Source organism: Podarcis pityusensis, assembly GCF_964106645.2.
Source record: "Podarcis pityusensis genome assembly, chromosome: 12".
Classification (NCBI taxonomy): Eukaryota; Metazoa; Chordata; class Lepidosauria; order Squamata; family Lacertidae; genus Podarcis; species Podarcis pityusensis.
In genome coordinates, this window is record NC_138037.1 from 2311500 (window position 1) to 2332859 (window position 21360).

Below are 21360 nucleotides of genomic sequence, written 5' to 3' on the forward strand. Positions count from 1 at the left end.
TGACGTCAGATGGATTCTTTGCTGTGTCTTAGGATGGGCTCAGACTCACAGGTCATATTGGCAGCGTTGGGGCTCAAACCAAGGAAGAACCGGTAACAGTATAAAGGGCATCAGAGCACGCGCAGAGTGCTTTCGCCTCTTCTTCGCTGAGAAACCACAACCGATGCCACTCTCAGAACTGGAAGGCACAACTTCCACGGCTGAGAACCCAGAATTTCTTTTGGTTAGGAACTAAGAGAATAAGGAACGTCTGGCTGCTGAATCAGGCCAGGGACGCACTGGGCCCAGTATCCTGTTCTCACAGCAGCCAGGTGCTTATGAGAACCCCACAATCAGGATTCGACCACGAGAGCCCTCTCCTGCCCCACCCCTTGCAAGGCAGGAATAAAGCGTATTTTGTCAAATGCACTTCGTGTATTATGTATTCTCTCTCTCTCTCTCTTTTAATTGACTTAAGAAAATTATACAGACAGCAAAACGAAGAAGTCCAAGTTAACATTGCCTTCTGCTAATAAGAAATAATAATAACTATTACAATAATGAAAATACTAAAAATACATTTACTTCCCCTTTTGAACTTCTCTTCTTGTTACAAAATATTACTATTCTATAAGAATCTATTATATCCTTTGCTGTCCCGTTTATTATTTTATTTCCCAAATTCAACCTAACCCTCCCCTCCTCCCCACTGCTTCCCTTCACCTGTGTGAGATCTTTCCCAACATAATATTTTTTTCTAGTTGCTTTAACAAAATAAAATAACATGAAAACTAATAAATTATAATTACTTCTTTTGTCCTTGCATGCTTAACAATTGCCTATGAAGAGTTCTGCTTTAACACCATATTTCTTCATGTATTCCCCTATGCATTCCTATTCTGTATAGAATTTTTTATTGGAGCAGACCCTGATGGATGCCGTCATTTTTGCCGTCATTTTTGCCATTATGTATTCTCATAGGTGTCTAAGATGAAATATTATCTGGAAGCAGCACCACAGACAGAAGAAATGCCACACACAGGAAGAGCAAGGATGTAGTTGGAGTGCCTCACTTGCAGTTTTACAAATCATTTAATGTGTCAATACAAAGGGAAGTTGTTAATATTGCAGTTGTTGCATAAGGGATTATTATTATGACTGGAATGTAATTGAAATTAATCAGATTTTGGAACACAGAAATAAATAAAATCATCAAACCATCAACTCTATCATGCAGGGGGCCACCTCATCTAAATTATATAATTTGGTTGAATGACTGGTATTACGAATTGTATTATAAATTGGAATTGTTATAATGAGGCTATTATAGGATCGTGGTTGAAAACTAATAAAAATATTATAAAAATGATGGAATATTATCTTGACCGCGGTCTTTTCTAGGTTCTTGTAAAGCCATCCAAGTTGATGGCCACCGCTGCCTGTTGTGGCAAGGACACAAGTTTTAACTATCCGTAGTTTAACTATCTGCTGCATGAAGAAGAATGTCCTTTAGTCCATTCTGAATCTTCCATCCTTCTGTTCGGCGCCTACGGGTTCTAGTCTTTTGAGAGAGGAGGAGAAGTTTTCTCCATGATTTTACAATGTTGCCTCTTCCTCTCCTTATCTCTAAACTAAAAAGAGAGGAAGGGAAACTTTTCTCTGTCTGCTTTCTGTTCTCTGTGTGCATACATTTAAAATACGGTAAGAGGAATAAGAGCATTGCAAAAAATAAGCTCACCTGCCCTGTGCCAGCAGCTGCAAAGGCGAAGAGAGAGCCCAGGACCAGCCAAAACGTCTTCATGGTTGCCAGTTTGACTCTGTTTTCAGAGCCTAAAGCTGGAGGGACGTGGACATGAGGAGTCCAGGAATGTCCCTCCCTCTTTCTCTGGCCCTGGACCTTGACTCTTCGTTTCCAGTAAATTTGAGGGGGGTTGGACAAGCGGGAAATCTCTGCCATGAGGACCTGTTAGCAAAAACAACTTAACAACTTGCCCCCACCTGTTGAGCTCCACAGTTCGTTCGTTCTTTCTTTCTTTCTTTCTTTCTTTCTTTCTTTCTTTCTTTCGTATTTATATACTGCGAAAAGTCAAAGCGTTGAACAAAAATAAACATAAAATAAAACCAAAGTAAATAAACCACAGGCATGGAAGGCAGTGACTGGAGCTATTTATGGTTAAACAAGACAGAGTTACAAAACATGGACCCTATTATACCAAGGGAAAGTACTGAAAGTATTCAAATGCCCTAAATCACTCTATCAGCCATCTATGTGATGCTTAAAAGTATACAGTGGTACCTTGGGTTACATGCGCTTCAGGTTACAGACTCCGCTAACCCGGAAATATTACCTCGGGTTAAGAACTTTGCTTCAGGATGAGAACAGAAATCGTGCTCCAGCAGCACGGCAGCAGCAGGAGGCCCCATTAGCTAAAGTGGTGCTTCAGGTTAAGAACAGTTTCAGGTTAAGAACGGACCTCCAGAACGAATTAAGTACTTAACCCGGGGTATCACTGTATAATGAAGGAGCCAGACAATTCAAGAAGGACACTGACAAACTGGAACGTGCCCAGAGGAGGGCAACCAAAATGGTCAAAGGCCTGGAAACGATGCCTTATGAGGAACGGCTAAGGGAGCTGGGCAAGTTTAGCCTGGAGAAGAGGAGGTTAAGGGGTGATATGATAGCCATGTTCAAATATATAAAAGGATGTCACATAGAGGAGGGAGAAAGGTTGTTTTCTGCTGCTCCAGAGAAGCGGACACGGAGCAATGGATCCAAACTACAAGAAAGAAGATTCCACCTAAACATTAGGAAGAACTTCCTGACAGTAAGAGCTGTTCGACAGTGGAATTTGCTGCCAAGGAGTGTGGTGGAGTCTCCTACTTTGGAGGTCTTTAAGCAGAGGCTTGACAACCATATGTCAGGAGTGCTCTGATGGTGTTTCCTGCTTGGCAGGGGGTTGGACTCGATGGCCCTTGTGGTCTCTTCCAACTCTATGATTCTATGATTCTATGAACCTCCCTGGGGAGCCACTGCAGAAAAGGCCCTGCTCTCGTGTTGCCGCGGGCGTTCAAGTTTCTGGTTGGGGTTGATGGGAACTCTACTCCAAAACATCTGGAGGGGAAATATAGAGCCAGACCCCCACCCAAACTAGCGGTATTGAACATTTCCCCCTGGAACAATATAGGTTTAAAAAGCAAAGCTAGCAGCAGTGAGGCTGAGCATTGCACAATTCAGGAGATATGAAAGGCAGTTACAAAAGCTTGCTGGTTCAGCAAAATATGGAGCATTGCTTTAGTGGGAAAATGGACAAAGAAATTAAGAATGGCCAGGGGGAAAATGAAAGTCACATTTAACTCTGAAAGGCTTTGATTTTGCTATGTACATCAAGAAATCTGACTTTTTTTTGTAGGCTTAAAGGTAGCGGTGCGAAAACGCCATCGTTGCAAAATGCTGGTCTTTGGAACTTTTGACTGTTTGTTCATGCTGTAATACATATAATGGCCACAATCATGCCAGATACCAGAAACAGATCAAATAAAACTACTGGGGGGGGGGGGATCTTATAAGTAGAACGTTCTCTAATGACGCACCTTGGTAGGCTTGGCCAAACAAAAATGTTTTTTAGGAGGCGCCGAAAAAGAGTACAGTGAAGGCACCTGGCCGGTATCAATAGGAAGGGAGTTCCAAAGTGTTTTAGTGCTGCCACACTAAAAGATCTGAGTTCTTACAAATGAGGAACGGGGGTCATGTGGAAATGATAACAGGGCCAATTCCGCCACTCAAAGCGGCTGAATGGGAGCCTCCAGGGTAAAGTGATTTTGCAGGTAAATTGGTCCCAAGTTGTATACTAATGGTATACCCTCCAACATGTCGCGATAAAAAACTGGGACACCATCTTCCATGAGATTGCAAACCGCCCCCCCAAAAAAACGTGATTGGCAGGGCACGACACCCAAAGACACATGTTTTAGGGGTGCTCTATGAAACCACGGCTCTGGGATAAAAGGGTGAAATCATGGCATGAGATTGGGGCGGCCAAAATCCCCATGTTTTTTCGGGGGGTGTGTGTGACAGGATGTCCTGGTTTTTCCGGGACAGTTGAGGGGTATGTAATAATAACACCTTGAACTTGGCCCAGTAGCAAATAGGCAGCCAGTGCATTATCTCTGAGCACAGACGTCATCTGTTGACAAGGCCTCGATCATGTCAGCAATCGTGCTGCAGCATTCTGTGAAGGCTCCTCCGTGTCAGAATGTTCCCTCTCAGGATAGTTGGTTCCTGGTAAATGGCCAAATGGCAGAGGTCTCATTGTGGAATCTCTTGCCTCCCTTGAGCTTGGGGAAGGCATCATTTCCATCTTCTCTGTGGGTTCCACCCGGTACAGACTCTCTCCTGTTTCGATTATGAACTTCTAACAGGTCACCTCTTCCTCGCCTCTTCCTCTTTCCCTTCCTCCCTCCCTTCCTTTTCCAGCAACTAGTACAGTAGAACCTCGGTTCTCAAATGACTCCATTGATGAACGTTTCGGAGCCTGAATGCAAAAAACCCAGAAGTAAATGCTTCCGTTTTCAAACATGTCTCAAAAGTCGAATGGCTTCCGCTGCGTGTTTTCCAATTTTCTCACTTGAATTTTCTGACAGATTACGTTTGAAAACTGAGCTTCCACCGTATTCAGAATTTACTGCCTCCAGGACGTGGCATTTTTCCTGGTGCAACTAAAGACAATAGCGGGGGGCTTTGGGGTTTTATTCCTCCCCACGGTCTGAATGAGCCAACCTGTCCATCTCCAATTTTCATATCCAGGAGTGCAGAAAGTGAAAACAGGTCTGGCAGCACCAACCAAGCCCCGAGGAGGCAAAGCAAGTCATCTAGAGAGCCAAAAAGCCTCTGATGAGTTGTGGCTTGTTGGAAAAGGTTACAGCTGTCCTTCCTCAGAGAAAGGAGGCAGGTGACAGGCTGAGGAAGTGATCCAGGACTAGATATTTAACGGGGGCAGTTGTTAAAAGGGTAAAGGGACCCCTAACCATTAGGTCCAGTCGTAGCCGACTCTGGGGTTGCAGCGCTCATCTCGCTTTATTGGCCGAGGGAGCCGGTGTACAGCTTCCGGGTCACGTAGCCAGCATGACTAAGCCGCTTCTGGCGAAACCAGAGCAGCGCACGGAAACGCCGTTTACCTTCCCGCCGGAGCAGTACCCATTTATCTACTTGCACTTTGACGTGCTTTTGAACTGCTAGGTTGGCAGGAGCTGGGACTGAGCAATGGGAGCTCACCCCGTGGCGGGGATTCAAACCGCCGACCTTCTGATCAGCAAGTCCTAGGCTCTGTGGTTTAACCCACAGCGCCACCCGCGTCCCTCTGTTAGAAGAGCTTTATTCCAAACACCAAGCGACAATTCCCAGAGGGGATAATAAAATCATAGAATGGTAGAACTGGAAGAGACCCCCACCCCCAAGGGTCTAGTCCAACCGCCTGTGATGCAGGAGTCTCAACAAAAGCATCTGTGAGTTGACACCGATGGGTTGGATTGTCATGGTCTGGTTCATGGGCGATCGAAGTCCCAGCTGCGGACGTCAGGACCGGGGACAAGATGGCGGGGTGGGAGCAGGAACGGGAGTCCAGAAGCCAGGAGTCGGGAAGCCAAGAGTCCAAGGGTCAGAGAGCTGGGAGTCAAGAAGCCAAGGGTCAAGAAGCAAGGAGTTACGAAGGCAGGGGTCCAAGGATCAAGGAGTCACAAAGGCAGGGGTCCGAGGATCAAGAAGCAAGGAGTCACGAAGTCAGGGGTCCAAGGATCAAGGATCAAGGAGTCACGAAGGCAGGGGTCCGAGGATCAAGGAGTCAAGGAGCCAAATGCAGCAAGGCAGGGAGCGTGTTGCTGTGGCAAAGAGCTGAAGGGAAATGCTGACCTTATATCCCTTCCCGGCTCTTGCCACCAGGTGCTGTGAGTTACCAATCGGCCTCACCTGTGAGGCCACACCTTGCCTCTTCAGAACAAACTTAGGAAGGCCCCAGTCCTGGTCACAGGGCCTGGCTCCTGCACGCACACCTGACATGGATGCAGAGGGATGGGAACCCCTCCCCCAGGGAAGAAAGCTCAGAGCCCAGGGAGGGGTGGTGGGATGATGATGGGTGGTCAGAGGGAGAAGATGGAAGAGGAGGTGTTGGAATCTGAAGAGGCAACAGGGTTTAGTGAGTGGGAGGAGTCTGTGGCAGAGAGCAGTCCAGACTTTGCAGAGTCAACCTCTAAGAATCAGTGCCCCGAATGAGATCTTTGGTAGAGTCAAATGTTACAGCAGCCTTGTAACTACATCCAGAAAAACATGGCCGCCCCTGTGTCTGCACAGGCCTCTTGGGAAACTCAGAAACAGGGGTGACCTGTCAAGGGGCAGCAGAGAAGCGCCATCTCTCTTCAGCTGTAGCTCAGGGGTAGAGTATCTGCTTTGCATGCAGGTTCAAATCCTGCTGGAATCTCCCAGTAGGGTTGGGAAAGGCTCATGTCTGAAATCCTGGAGAGCTGTTGCCTGTCAGTGTAGACAATAGTTAGCTTGGGGGACCGGTGGTATCTGACTTGGTATAAGGCAGATTCCCATATTCCTTAATATGGGTCCCAGGATCAGTTCCCAGCTTACCTGGAGAAAAGAGTCTCAGCTGGCAGGTGAGAAGAACGACCCTTTCTCAACTGCTGCCAATCAAAGTATATACCGGGTGCCATGGCCTGGTTGGACACAGAGGAATGGGGGGAGGAACCAGCTGGGAAACCCCCCAGGGGAGAAGACTCAGAGCCCAGGGATTGGTGGTGGGATGACGAAGAGTGGTCATAGGGAGAGGAGGAGGTATCGGAAGCTGAAAAGGCAACAGGGCTTAGTGAGCGGGGAGAGTCTGTGGCAGAGAGAAGTCCAGAATTAGAAGCAGAAGCTGAAGCAGGAGAGGCGGGAGACCAAGAGGCAGGGATGGGACTGGCTAGTGCAGAGTCACGGGTGTCTCCTCCTGCTGCTGTGACAAGCTCTCCTCCTGCCTTGTCTCCCAGAACTAGGAGAGGCATGAACAGGGCAGAGGAGAGGTTGGCACATGCGGGCGCAGTCTTCCCTGTGTGGTGGCAGGGTCCTCCAATCTCAGCAGCTGCTTCTCGGGGGCAAGACCTGCCAGAGCCGAGTGGCTGTGCTCATTGGGCCTGACGCTCCTGTCCAGATCCTGCTTTTGCTCATAAACAGTCAGCTCCCAACTCTGGGAAGGGAATAGGGGTCTCACGACCCCTCTCAGAACCCACAATTCTTCGGGGGAAGCCATTCATGGAGGAGGAGAGGGCTAGGGATGGCCCTTAGCCCTGATGGCTCTGCTCAGCCTCCCGAGTCAGAGGTAGCGATGCTTCTGATTCCCAGTTGCTGGAAAACGTAGGAAGGGAGAGGGCTCTTGTGTTTGAATCCTGCTTGTGTGTTTCCTACAGGTATCTGGTTGGTCATTCTGAGGACAGGAAGATGGACTGGAAGAGCCATTGGCCTGATCCTTATGTTCTTTTTTTATATATGTATATATAATTTTTTATTAAATTTTATTTTACAACACAAACGCACACACTCATACAACTAAACATAAAAATAATAAAAAACAAATAAAGTAAAACAAAAAACTGAAAATGAAAAAACAATTATCAAAGTATTATACAGAAACTTATACAAAACGAATAATAAACAATATGTATATACTACATTTCAGTTCTTCTTTTCTTCCAATTGACTTCCTTCATCCTCAGCACGGTTCTATTTGTATTTTTGGTAAACCATTTCCATTTTCTTTCTTACCCCTTTTTTCTGTTTTTAACTTTTACGCCATAATTTGTTTTGCAGAAGTTAATCGAAACAAGTCCAAGTATTAATTTGAGGGCACTGCTTTTTAAGGTATTCTCTATATTTCCCCCATTCTTTTTAGAATTTTTGCTTGGGCTGACCCCCAACAGACTCTGTCAATTCAGCCAATTCAATATAACTAAATAATTTGCCTTGCCATTCTTTTTTTTTTTTTTTTGGTGTTCTTGCAGCCCTGATCCTTATGCTCTTATGACCGTTTAAAGGTATATCCTAGAACTTTAAACATATGGTGTGAATGTGGCCTAAGATGAAGCAGTAAGGTTTTTCTGAAGAACTCTTTGTCATTTGTATCCATCAATATGGCATAGGCCGATCATCTGTTGGGGAGATCTTTGCCTGGTGGAGCTGGAAATTCTGGGGTTCCGTTTCCCCCCACAAACAGCACCATGGAGGTGATCTCCGGTTTGCAGGACTGCTTCAGGGGAACATAAGGGTGTCCAAAACGCCTCTCCAATGATGTGTCCAAGCCAGGAAATTGCCTGGCACAACAGGCAGAGAGGGGGGTCTGTGTCTGCTCCTATTACTTCATGGCACTTGAGGCTGAAGACCAGCAGAAAACCACTTTAGTTCCACTTGGGGGAACTGGGTGCCTGTGGAGAAGATCCCGGGACTGGCTGCCAACACATTTTCCTTGGCAATCGTCCTGCACTTTTAACAAACTTCAGACAGGATGCAGAGATTCAGTAAGCAAAGGGGGTTGTCAGAACTCCAGGGCTGGGGATTGGGGAGCAACTCTGTCCCATGTGAGGGGTTTTTTATTGTCTTTTGGTTTTGCCTGCTGTAATAGGAAGCTGATGTTTGAGGCGGAAGAATCAGGCGAAAAGGTTGACGCCTCTACCGGAGTCACTGCTCATTTCCTCTATCGGTGCCCATCAACTGCGCTGCTCGGAGAGGGCGCAGCTGAGGGCAGCTCATGCCCTTCGTTTAGGTGGGGTTCCTGCATTGCAGGGGGTTGGGATAGATGACCCTTGAGGTCCCTTCCAACTCTAAAATTCTATGGTGCTACTAGAAATCGGGCTTCTAGTGTTGCTGCTTCAGTCCCCTGGAATTAGTTCTCAGCTGAAATCAAGTGGAACGCCCAGGAAGAGAAGTTCTCTGTGGGGGGAACCTTTGGCCCTCCATATGTTGCTGAACTATAGCTCTCATTATCCCCACTTGCCAGGCCTGATGGGAATTGTAGTTCAGAAACATCTGGAGGGCCAAAGGTTCCCCACACCTGACCCAAAACACCTATGAGCCTCGTGACTCCCCCCCCCCCATCCTCTACATGGCTCCTTAAAACAGAACTTAAAACTACGTATCAGGACATTCTCCACAATTTTCATTCAGAGAATCTCACAAAATGGTTACACAAACTGTTTGCATGTAAATTTTTAATGATGAAAATAAATAAAATATTTCAACAATCAAACAAACACCTACGAGCCACCGAGAAGCTGCACACACCCTTGAAAATAACCCTTCCAAGAGGCACAGATATTTCCCCAACTTCATTTCTTTATTATTCAAGTTCATTTCTTTAATATTCATATTTATAGCCAACCCTCTCCACAAAGGCTCTGGGCGGGCATGTTAACAACCACACCTAGAAGCAAAATACCCATATAAAATATTGGTTCTTTGAAAAATATAAAAGCAACACGTTTTAAAAACACACGTTGACCCTGAATTGTTGCCAGCCAGCCGAGGGCTGCCCAGACCAAAAGGTCTTGAATATAAACACAAAGAAAGGGCTTCACTGAGCCTTAAGAGGAAGAAGAAGAAGAAGAAGAAGAAGAAGAAGAAGAAGAGAGGAGGAGGAGGAGGAGGAGGAGGAGGAGGAGGAGGAGTAGTTTGGATTTGATATCCCGCTTTTATCACTAGCCTAAGGAGTCTCAAAGCGGCTAATAATCTCCTTTCCCTTCCTCCCCCACAACAAACACTCTGTGAGGTGAGTGGGGCTGAGAGGCTTCAAAGAAGTGTGACTGGCCCAAGGTCGCCCAGCAGCTGCATGTGGAGGAGTGGAGATGCAAACCTGGTTCCCCAGATTACGAGACTACCGCTTTTAACCACTACACCACACTGGCTCTCACACTGGTTAAGAGGACGAGAGCTCAGCCCCCACAGCAAGGCAGTGCCCCCCCAAACCCTCCTTGGTGTGTCTGGGCTGTCGTATCTTGGATGGATGGTGTATTTAGGGGGGGCATTCTCAGCCTGAGAAACCACAACGGGGCACCCTCAAGACGACAGACCTAAGCATGATTGGCGTCCAAAAGATTTTGCCAAGCAGCTCAGGAGAAATGACAAAGAAGCCGGGGCAGGAATGTGGGGAAGGACCCCGGAGGCAAAATGGCGCCCACAGCAGCCAAGTGGGTTGGCAGCTGAGCCTGACCAGCTGGAGGGGTGAAGGGCAAGATGCACGGCCACCAATAGTTTGCCGCCTGCCCCTGCAGCATCCGCCGCCCGAGGACAGGCCCTGCCCAGAGGAAAGGGCAGGAGGAGCAAGCCAACCGTTGCCACCTTCTGCCAAGAACCGTGTCAGGGGTTGTCATCGTGCTGCTCGCAGCTCCCTGCGGAGTGGCACCCCCCACGATGCCCCGGGCCGGGTGAGGTTTCCGTGCCCCAGTTCCCCACCCCTCTGGGAAGCCGGCTTTCTCTCTCGCCCCTCAGGGCCCCCGAGGCAGCCAGAGGCTCCCGTAGGCCCGGTGCCCAGGCGTAGCAGCAGGAGGCGTGCCGGGAGCCAAAGCAGAGGTCCGCCGCCCACCGGGTCCTCCGGAACGTCCCAAAGGGAACCCTCCTGCGTTGTGAAAGCGAGGAGCAGAGGTCCGGCAAGATGGTGATCTGCGCGCCGGCGTAGCTGAGGGGCCTCCCGCGGGCCGCCTGCAAAATGGCCGCCCTGTCTCCCGAGCGCAGGAGCTGGAGCACCAGGGGCCGGGGCCTGCCGCTGGGGTCCCAGGACGCGCCCCCTTGCACCCGGCGGGCGCTCTCGATCTCCAGGGGCGGGGCTTCCAGGGGCAGGCCCAGCAGGGTGGGCAGAGTCTTCTGCAAGAAGGCGACCGGGTCACTGCCTTCGCTCCCCTCCGGCAGGCCGAGGACGCGCAGGTTGTTGCGGCGGGAGCGGTTCTCCAGAGCGCGGAAGCGCCCCTCCATGCGCCGCACGCACTCGCTCAGGCTGTGGTTCTCCATGCGCAGCGCCGCCAGCTCCAGGACCCAGCCCCGGGCATCCTGCTCCAAGCGGTCCATGTGGCTCTGCAGGCGGGAGACGTCCCGGCAGACGGCACTCATGTCCGCAGAAAGGCGGTCCAGCTTCTTCGACAGCGCCGGACCTATGCCGTCTTCCACCTCAGGGCGGCGTTCCTGAGGCTTCCCGTTCCCCCAGGTGCAGAGGACCGGATTCGGGTCGACACTGAGACACCTCTTCTTGCGCAGATTTCCTGACTCGGCATCGCCTTGCAGTTTGCAGCTGTAGGACGAGGTCCCTGGAGTTTCACCTCCCTGTGCTGCAATTGGAGGATTTAAAAAAAGCATGTAAGAAACGGCCCTCAGTTTCTTCTTCCTAGATCTTTTCCTCCGCTATGTTCTGGTGTGGTTGGGTGTAACCCCAATTGTGAAATAAGAATCCAGAACCCGTCTTCTTCAGCCCAAGCGCCGCACTTAACATCCAGCCTAACTGAGGGTTCTGGAAATTCTGCTCAACATCTTGTGATGTTTTAGATCAGGGATGCTTTTATAAGCGGAATATTCATAACAGTGTGCATTGCTGATATTTTCACTGTCTGGTCGCTTCAAGATGATTTGCAGCAGCATTTTCCAAACTTGGGTCTCTGGCTGTTTTGGGACTACAACTCCCATCATTCCTGACCCCTGGTCCTGTTAGCTAGGATGATGGGAGCTGTAGTCCAAAAAGCTGGAGGGTCAAGTTTGGGAAACACTGGTTTACAGGAAGTGATTCATAAATAATACTACTTGGATATGGGTGCTATTGTTTTGCTGGTTTCAACTATCTTTTGATGAAGGATAATATAAAAATCCATAAAAATCACGGCCCAGGACCCTCATACCTATGGGACCGCCTCTCCTGGTCTGCCCCGCAGAGGACCTTAAGGTCCATAAATAGCAACACCCTAGAGGTCCTGGGCCCTAAGGAAGTCAGATCAGCCTCAACAAGAGCCAGGGCCTTTTCAGTGATGGCTCCAGCCTGGTGGAATGCTCTGTCTCATGAGACCCGGGCCCTGCGGATCTGATTTCTTTCCACAGGGCCTGTAAGACAGAGTTGTTCTGCCTGGCCTTTGGCTTAGAATCAATTTGATTGCCTCCCCCCTCTTTCTTTTTTCCTTTCTCCTCCTGTGAAGAGGCTGCATCTTAATGTTTTAATGTTTTGTTTTTAAGTTGTATTTTAAGCAAGGTTTTTATTATTGGTTGTTAGCCGCCCTGAGCCCGGTCTTGGCTGGGGAGGGCGGGGTATAAATAAATTTTATTATTATTATTATTATTATTATTATTATTATTATTATTATTGAAGAACGAAATAAACAGAAGTTGCTTGCTCGTCTCCTGACCTAACTATGTGTGCACACTATGCATATATCCCGAACCCCCAGATTTTTAAATTTACAGTTCCCACCAACCTCAGCCAGCCCTCCTTGCTTTTCCATCCAAGATGGGCAATATCCTACCAGCAGACACAACTGAGAAATGATTGACAGGACTGCGATATCTGCCGAGGCTACAAAGGCTGCAGCTTCTCATACTTCCCGATTCACGGCTGCCCTTTGGGGACTTACCTGCCCCCAGCGACCTTTTCACCCCACTCTTGGGGGAGCAGGTATTGCTCGGCCTCTGAGCACCGAACTTGAGTGCAGCGGATCTCCCGCTGGAGAGGCAGAAATGCCGCCCGTTCCGCTTGGGGCAGCTGCCGCAGGCCAGAGCGCTCGAGGGGGCGGATCCTGAAAAGAACGACAAGAGACACGGGCCGGCGTGAGCTGAAGGGTCTTCCTGCTGCAGCTGCATGTATTTGCTTCCCTAAGCTCATTCATGTCTACTCAGAAGTAAGCGTAGGTGCCCCCTAACGGAGAACCCATCGGAAAGTGGAGGCACAAGTTGGACGTAATCAGAGGAAACACTTGGAAAGTAACAGAAAGTATGGCTAATTTAGAAGGATTTTTTTAAAAATAAATTTTGATATGCAGTTGTAAATGTTATCATAAGGACCCATGGAAGGGACGGGGGGAAGTCAGGAGATTCAGAGTAATCTTGATATTCGGATTTTACATTGTTGTTTGTTTATATATCTTTTTAATCAAATAAAAAAATTACAAAAAAAGAGAGAGACAGCAGTGCTGAAATAACGCTCCACATAGTGAAGTTTTCACTGCCAAATTATAATGTATGTCTGTTTCAAGGCATTCCTTTCCAGTGTAATGGGCTGGCAGGTTACACAAGGCAATGTTTACACATGTGCATATCTCCCATCTAGTGAATCAATACCCCACAGCTGGGGGAAAAAATAAAGATCATAGGAAATGAGTGCTGGACTAGGACCAGAGAGAGAGACCCCACAACTACAGAGATGGGATTATTAGGCTTTTATATACGCAGTTGGAGGGAAAAGAAAGTTTCATTTCAGACATAACAATTAATTAATTAATGTGGTATGATAAATGGATGCGTAATCCTCACTTGATAATATTGGAAATGTTAACTAATGTACGAGCAGGAATTAACAAATGAACAGCTGATGGATTAGGGTGAAAGGAAAAAATGGAATGTGAATTAGAGACAACTATGAAATATAAGCAGCAATAAGGGTTAATTATGGAAACATCTAAGAAGTTGGCGGGAAGTTGATTTCTGGGGGGGGGGGGTTGTATTAAATTTGCTCGATTTGTTATGAGTTTGTTAAAAATTTGTTAATTAAAAAAAAAATAGAAGAAACCATTGGCAAAAAAAATCAAATCCCCATGCTTGGCCATGAAGCTCACCGAGTGACGTTGTGGGCCGGTCGCTCACTCTCAGCCTAACCTACCTAACCTACCTCTGTTTCAGTGTATGGAATTTTAAGAAAAAATGGAGAATATTATATGATGCAGTTGAAAAAGATTGACAATGGAACCCATGGAGGGGTGGAGGGAAGGCTAAGGATTCAGGGAATTCTATATGTTTATGATTAGGACTACTGTTTGAATACAAAAGTAAATTATAAAACTGAATTAAAAAATAAAATAAAATAAAAGAGGACTGGATAAATTTAAGGAGGAGAAAGCTATCGACGGCTGCCAGCTCCACGGTCCGAGGCAGCAATGCTTCTGAACTCCAGAACATAGCTGTCAACTCTTCCCTTTTCTTGCGAGGAATCCTGTTCGGAATAAGGAAATTTCCCTTTAAAAAAGGGAAACAATGACAGTTATGCCCCAGAATACTACGCAGAAGGGGAGAGTGTGCTCTTGGGCTCAGGTCCTGAGCACATCTGGTTGGCCCCTGTGAGAACGGGATGCTGGACCACTGGCCTGATCCTGCAGGCTCCTCAGAGGATTTTAAGTCTCTGCGGCTGCTGCGCCCCTCCTGCTTTGCTAGAGGCCGTGTCGACTCACCTTGGTGCCCCCTGCCAGCCTCGGGGGTCGGGCTCCTGTTCCCAGCCTCTCTCTGTGGACTGCTCAAGGGCGTGGTGGCCGGGCCGTCGCTGCCCATCGACCTTTCCTTCAGGCAGCTCCTCTGACCTGTTGGAAGCTCTGCAGGGGGAGAATATTGGGCTCAGACTTTTTTGCACCCCAAGATCTGTTTTGGCAGCGGGCTATCATTGATTTAAACCAGGGGGTTGCCAACCTTTTTTGACCTATGGGCATGTATGGGTTTTTAGTGTGTGTCAACGGCACATGGTTATTTCTGTCCCTCCTACCAGGGATTGACCCCTCCCCACACCACAGAGAGAGAGAGAGTCAGAGTCAGAGAGAGAAAGAAATAAAAAGAAAGAGAGAAGGAAGGAAGGAAGGAAGGAAAACATAACACCGGTGCTTAAAGATATACATTGGCTCCTAATATGTTTCCAAGCACAATTCAAAGCGTTGGTGCTGACCTTGAAAGCCCTAAATGGCCTCAGCCCAGTAGACTTGAAGAAGCATCTCCACCTCCATCATTCAGCCCAGACACTGAGGTCCAGCGCCGAGGGCCTTCTGGCGGTTCCCTCACTGCGAGGTTACAGGGAACCAGGCAGAGGGCCTTCTCGGTGGTGGCGCCCTCCCATCAGATGTCAAGGAAATAAATAACTATATGACTTCTTGAAGACATCTAGGCAGCCCTGTTTAGGGAAGTTTTTAATGTTTGATCTTTTAGCGTGTTTTTAATGTTCTGTTGGGAGCTGCCCAGAGTGGCTGGAGAAACTCAGCCAGATGGGTGGGGTATGGATGTATGTATGTATGTATGTATAAATAAACATTATTATTATTATCATCATCATCATCATCACCATCATCATCATCACCATCATAACACAAACTTTGCTTTTTCAAGGGATCTGAGTCAAAGTTGGATCTGATAGAATCTGTGCCTTGAAAACCACACAGAGAAAAAAACAGAATGTGGGAAAGAATATCTCTCTTCCCCATTTCCTCCTTCACCTCTATGTACTTTCCTCAGCCCTTCACAAATAAAGGGGTGATGTAGGTGCTCAAGGGCTTTCTGGGCACCAGCGGGAGATGCCCAGGGTGCCACGGCACCTACTGGTGCCATGTTAGTAACCACTGGTTTAAGTGTACACTTGCCCTACCCAGAATGCACAGGACAGGTGACACCACCTGCCTCCACCAACATTGCCTGCCCTTGTCACTGCCTTGCCAGAGGTGCAACCCCGGAGGCTCACCTTCCTGGGCTGCCCTCCTGGCCTCCGCCTCCTCTCCCTTGGCACGTCTGCACCTCGGTTCTCCCCGCGTGCTTCTGGCCGGGGAATTGCTGGACGACGGGCTGCAGGGACTGGGGCCCCGGGCAGTGATCTCCTTCAGGCACCTGAGCAGGCCCTGGAGAGGGCTGCTCTCACTCGCCCCTTCTGAGCAGAGAAAGGCAAAAAAACCATTACAAGGCGGGTCCCAAAATTCAGTAAATCCGAGGGCCTTTGTTACTGAAGGCCAGCAGGTCCTGAGCGGCAAATTATTTCAGTGCATGCCACTTTCTTCCCTAGCATCCTTCTCCAGAATCCGGCTTTCCTACGTGGCCTGTGGACAGATCTTTTCCCCAGCTGTGATGACCGCAAATCTTATGGCAGGAGCAGAGGAGGCTTTCAGGGCTGCTAGCTGGCATCACTATGCTCTGTCCAGGGCTGGATGAAGACCTTTAGAGGCCCTAAGCGCTCGGAAGATTTTGGGGGCCCCATATATGTAAAAATCAAAAGATAAACCATAATAGACCGTCAAACAAAATGTTGTTTTTCGAGTGGAAATTTGGAAGAAGGAATACAAAAATCAATGTCAGAGCTAAAAAGCTAATCTAAATAACAACACAGGCCAGAAAAGGAAAGAAAGAGATAGGAAGATAGAGAAAGGATAAAGGAGGAAAGAAGAAAACAAACAGGAAAAAAAGAACTTCTGATTTCTTCATTTGTCAGCTATATATAAAAATCCACTCCAACAACAAATCCACTTTCTATTGACCAGCATTATATTCAGTCCTCAAAACCAAATATCACAAGTTCATTCTCTCTTTCACTCAAGAAAGTCTATATATTTCCAGTCTTGACCATGACTTCTCTCCAATTAAACATGTCAACTTGGATGTGCCATTTTGGAAGCTTACAAAAGCTGCCCTGGCCTCTGGCGCCAGGACGCTCCAGCAGAGACCCTCACCTTCCTCGGCTGAAGAGACGCTCGCCTGCGCTTCCCTTTGCTCCGAGCTGCCCTGGGCCTTGCTGGGGAGCGGCTGGAAGTGACAAGGAGGGTTGGCGGGCCTTTCAGCCAGGAGATTCGCCAGGCCTTGGAGGCAGGAGCTGCTCGGTGTCCGTTTCCTCGCAGCTGCAGGAGCAAAATCAGGGGGAGAGAGTCACATTTGAGCATCTTGGCGGCAGAATGTCCCTCTCTCCACCCTCTGCCGATCCAGAGACAAGGGAAGGGCCAGGGCAAGACATTTTGCCGCCTAAGCATAGCTGTCAATTTACAGATTTGAAAATAAGGGACCAGCAGCCTCGAAAATAAGGGATCAGCAGCCAAAATAAGGGCTTTTCTGGGCACAGGTATGTTCGACTTCTGAGCCCCTCCGAGCCAAAGGCAGAAAGCCCAGCCAGAAGCCAAACGAAGCCTCAAACAGTGGTTCCCACAGCGCAGCAACCCAGCAAAGGGGATGCAGCAAGGAAAACCACCGTCACCTCTCCGCTGGGAAGCGCTGAGCAAAGGCTAGTCCCCAGGCAACGCGGCTGATTTGATTGGCACAAGGCATGCAAGCTCCACCCCCCAGTCATTCTTAAGACTCCTTATTGGGTGAGAAACGCAGCCAAGCAACACAGTTGGAGCCTCCCTCCTCCCTGACCGGCAGGGAGGGAGGGAGGGAGAGGCGCTGCTTCCTTTGAAACCCGGGAAATTTAAGGGACATCATCAATAAGGGACAGCAGCGGGACACGGCGCTGGGATAAGGGACTTTCCCGCCAAATAAGGGACGGTTGACAGCTATGCGCCTAAGGCAAATCAGAAAATGGCATCCCCCAGGAATTGCAATTGGTTAAAGGCGGCAAGAAGCATGGTGTTTGATGCCTGCCAGTCCCACTTCTGCTGCTGCCTCCTCTGCCCTATGGCAGCCTCTGCGGGGAAGCTGGAGACTGAGGCGGATGGAAGCGACCCAGGTACCCAGCAGGCACAGAACCCTGCAAAGGTGCCATGAGGACTGGCCCCTCTTTCCTTGCCAGGTTTGCTGCCAGGCTAATGGGTGGGCCGGCCCTGAACGAGGGAGGCAGCCGAGTTGCAGAACTGACCAAGGCTCTCTTGGGTATTGCAAGATCCGGCCTGCTTTGGAATATGGAGTCTGTGTGGATGCAGAGACTTGCGTGTTTCAACATTCCCGTTATTACATTATCATTAAATGTATGGCCTGCTTTTCACCAGCAGGTCCCAGGGGGAGGGATAAAGCCATTTATAGTTTTTACATATATCTATATATATCTATATCTATATCTATATCTATATCTATATCTATATCTATATATATATATAAAAAAAAATTAATCAAATTTTCTGTTTTACATTTATTAATTTAAGCATCCTTAAAATATCCTTAAAAATTTATTCATTTAAGCATCCTTAAAATATCAAAAGCTTCCCTTCCTCTCTTTCCATGGTTCATTTTGCATATCATAAATCCCTGCATATTTTACATAAACTAATCCATTCAGTAATCCATTATTCCATCCATCAAAACTTATTTACACTGTTGAATTTATCTTAATGCTGCCAGTATTTTCAAGTGTACACGATTTCCCCCATAAACATTTCCCAATCTTCTCTAAACGTATGTGCTTCTTGTTCTTTTATTCTATATGTTAAGTTCGCGAGCTGCGCATATTCCATCAGCTTGAGTTGCCATTCTTCTTTAGTTGGGACCTCGCTCGTTTTCCATCGGAATAAAACCATTTAAAATTAAGAACAGTTAAAACAGATTGTATACATATGTGGATAATATATGTTACTATTTGACTTCACTGCTCCATTGTCTCCCGAGAGAGATGGATGCCAACCAACCAGATCTTACTAATAATAACAAGTGATAGGATAGCCATCTTCAAATATCTGAAGGGCCGTCGCATGCAGGAAGGAACAAGCTTGCTTTCTCCTGCTCCGAAGTGTGGGACCCAAACCAACAGATTCAACTGGCAAAAAAAGGAGATTCCAACTAAACCCCAGGAAGAATCTTCTGGTGACAAGAACTGTTGGTCAGTGGAACGGTCTCCCTTGTGAGGTGATGGACTCTCCCTCCTTTTCAAGCAGAGGATGGATGGCCATCTCTCAGGGATGCTTCAGCTGAGATTCCTGCAGCTCAATGATTTACTGCACTGCTCTGTTTTCATTGCTAACAGGCATTGTTTTCAGTTGTGATAAGTATTATCTCAGATTGTGCTGCTCTCTCACCTTCTGCCTGGGGATGCTGAACACGGCCTTCCACGTTCCTCTCAGGCGTCCTACCGAAGGAGTCCTGGGCTGGTGTGCTGGGAGGACTGGGGGTACTGGCTGCCGCTGGATCTTTCGGACCAATCTGTGGGTCGTGGGAGAGGTTGTCATCTGCTGGAGGATCTGCAAAAGTTGCACATTCTCATCAAGCCCAGGAATGGATTCCTGCCTGTGTGTATGTGTTTTAACTGATGGTTTTTTATCATTTTATTCTTTTTGCAAACAGCTTTGAGGTTTTGTAACAGTAAAGCGGTATATAAATCTTGTGAAATTGGGGGGGTGGGGGAGCTTCAATGCACCATTAGAGGGCTGGACTAGGACCTGGGAGACCAGGGAAAAGTAGCCATCTTTGAGTTCTCTCCCTCCTTGACCCAAACCCCCAAGAACTGAAGCTCAATCCAGATAGGACAGAGACCCTGTTAGTGAGAGGTTCCCCAGTCCAGATGGCTGGGAGGTCACCTGCTCTGGATGGGGTTATGTTAGGTAAGATTTATTGCTTTACTCTTGTCGTCCGGCACGCTCCCCTGCACTCCTCTGCAGGTTGTAAAGCAATTAGCAGAATTGCACAGCAGTTCGTGTAGAAAGAGCAGTAAAACAGTCCCACACGTTTCTTCTTTCCTAATAGCACTTTATTTGCTCAAAAGTAGCATATTTACAATCCATCTGATTCAAGCTGCATTTTGCGCCCTGTTTGCATCCTTCTCTCTCAGCAGCAGCTGCGCAACAAAGCTGCTTTCACTTTTCACTCAGCTCACAGCATTCCAAGCTGCTTTCGTCATGTCCTGGCTTACTTCCCTTGTAAGCGCCTCCTCTCAGCCTCGAGACACAGAAGGTTAACCCTTCACTACACCCAACACCCCCTCTTGTCTCGCGCCTGAGGGGAGAATCGACCCTTGGTCGTCCCAAACCCAGACCTTCACAAAACTCCCCATGTCTTTGGAAGGTGAGTGGCTTCGTGAACCCATCAGCTAGGTTCTTGGCAGAGGGACAATACTTCAGCGCAACTAATCCCTCCTGAACACTCTGGCACACATTCCAAAAGCGAATGTCTAGGTGTTTCGTTCTGGCCTTGAACTGACCTGACTCTGCCAAACGCAGGCATGGTTGATTGTCCTCGAAAACACGTATCGGCAGACAATCCACTTCGCAGAGTTCCTGCACCAAACAAGCATAGAACTCTACTTCTCTGCACACCTCTGAAAGAGCACTAAACTCAGCCTCAGTGGATGAGAGCGCTATCAGACTTTGCTTCTTGGACCTCCATCCAACTACTGAGTTCCCAAACTTCACCACTAGGCCAGACACAGACTTGCAATCCTCAAGATTAGCCCAATCCGAGTCCACAAAGCAAGTCAGTTTGACTTCTCCTTGTGCTGACAACCTAAGACAAAAGTCTTTGGTCTCCTGCAAATACCTCAGAACTCTCTTGACGCCATTCCAGGCTTGCACACTAGGGTTTGATGCTTCCCTGCTGAGCAGATTGACAGCAAACGCTATATCAGGTCTGCTCCATTGGGACAAGTACAACAAACTCCCTAGGGCTGACTGAAACACTTCAGTATTTTCGAACGCAGCGCGTTCCGCTTGCTGGCTGTCCTTCACAAAACTAGTCTCCATAGGACTTCTCACTCCTGCACAATCACTCATCCTCATTTTCTGAAGCAGTTGCTCAATTTTACCTCTCTGGCTGAGCAAAAAACTTCCATCCTGTGCACGCTCAACATTGACACCTAGATAGGTTTTGACAGCACCAAGCTGTTTAAGCTTGAATCGTTTACCTAGCTCTTTGGCAAACTTCTCCGCCTGTTCATCTGTTTCTGAGACGAAAAGCACGTCATCAACAAAAAACAACACCAGTTCCTGTGAGTCTCCTGATCCTCTAAGGAACAGGCAACTGTCAGCAAGACTCTTCCTGAAACCTAGCTTCTCCAAAGCCTCATTCAGGCACATGTTCCAGTTTCTAGCAGATTGATGTAATCCATAGATGGATTTGTGCAATCTCCACACAACATCCTGCCTTGAGTTCTCAAACCCCGGAGGAGGAATCATGTACAGCTCCTCCTGGAGATCTGAGTTAAGGTAGGCAACATCCACATCAAAGTGGTTTACCTTCCAGCCTCTCTGTGCCGCACAAGCTAAAAGCGTTCTCAGAGTCTCCGCTCGTGACGTTGGCGAATACACCTCCGTGAAGTGTATTCCCTTCCTCTGAGTAAATCCTCGAGCAACTAACCTGGCTTTATACTGCGGCTCTCCAGCGTCAGTGGGTTTCAAGCGGTAAACCCATCTGGAACTCACAGCCTGCTTCCCCGGTGGCAACTCTGTGAGTGAGAACACACCTAGATCTTTCATGGACTTCATCTCTTTGTCCATTGCTCTGTGCCACTTGCCTGCTTCTTCCTCAGG

At 48.0% G+C, this 21360-nt stretch overlaps 2 protein-coding genes across 3 annotated transcripts in view; both read right to left on the minus strand.

Moving 5' to 3' along the window:
* Positions 1-1968, minus strand: part of LOC308459818 (uncharacterized protein) — a 32181-nt gene extending 30213 nt beyond the window's left edge. The window contains exon 1 of one of the 2 annotated variants that reach the window (XM_080975538.1): positions 1718-1968. In XM_080975538.1, coding sequence (XP_080831664.1) covers positions 1718-1936 — 219 coding nt within the window. In that variant the 5' untranslated portion in view covers positions 1937-1968. The remainder of the gene's footprint in view (positions 1-1717) is intronic. The other variant, XM_080975540.1, reaches the window with a different exon arrangement.
* Positions 1969-9148: 7180 nt separating this feature from the next.
* The window catches only part of KRBA1 (KRAB-A domain containing 1), a gene marked incomplete at its 5' end in the record, with an annotated part of 84117 nt that continues 71905 nt past the window's right edge, over positions 9149-21360 (minus strand). Inside the window, 6 exons of the mRNA XM_080976104.1 lie at positions 9149-11322; positions 12607-12768; positions 14413-14550; positions 15678-15860; positions 16654-16818; positions 18919-19080. Of these exons, the coding sequence (XP_080832230.1) occupies positions 10361-11322; positions 12607-12768; positions 14413-14550; positions 15678-15860; positions 16654-16818; positions 18919-19080 (1772 nt within the window). The 3' untranslated portion in view covers positions 9149-10360. The remainder of the gene's footprint in view (positions 11323-12606; positions 12769-14412; positions 14551-15677; positions 15861-16653; positions 16819-18918; positions 19081-21360) is intronic.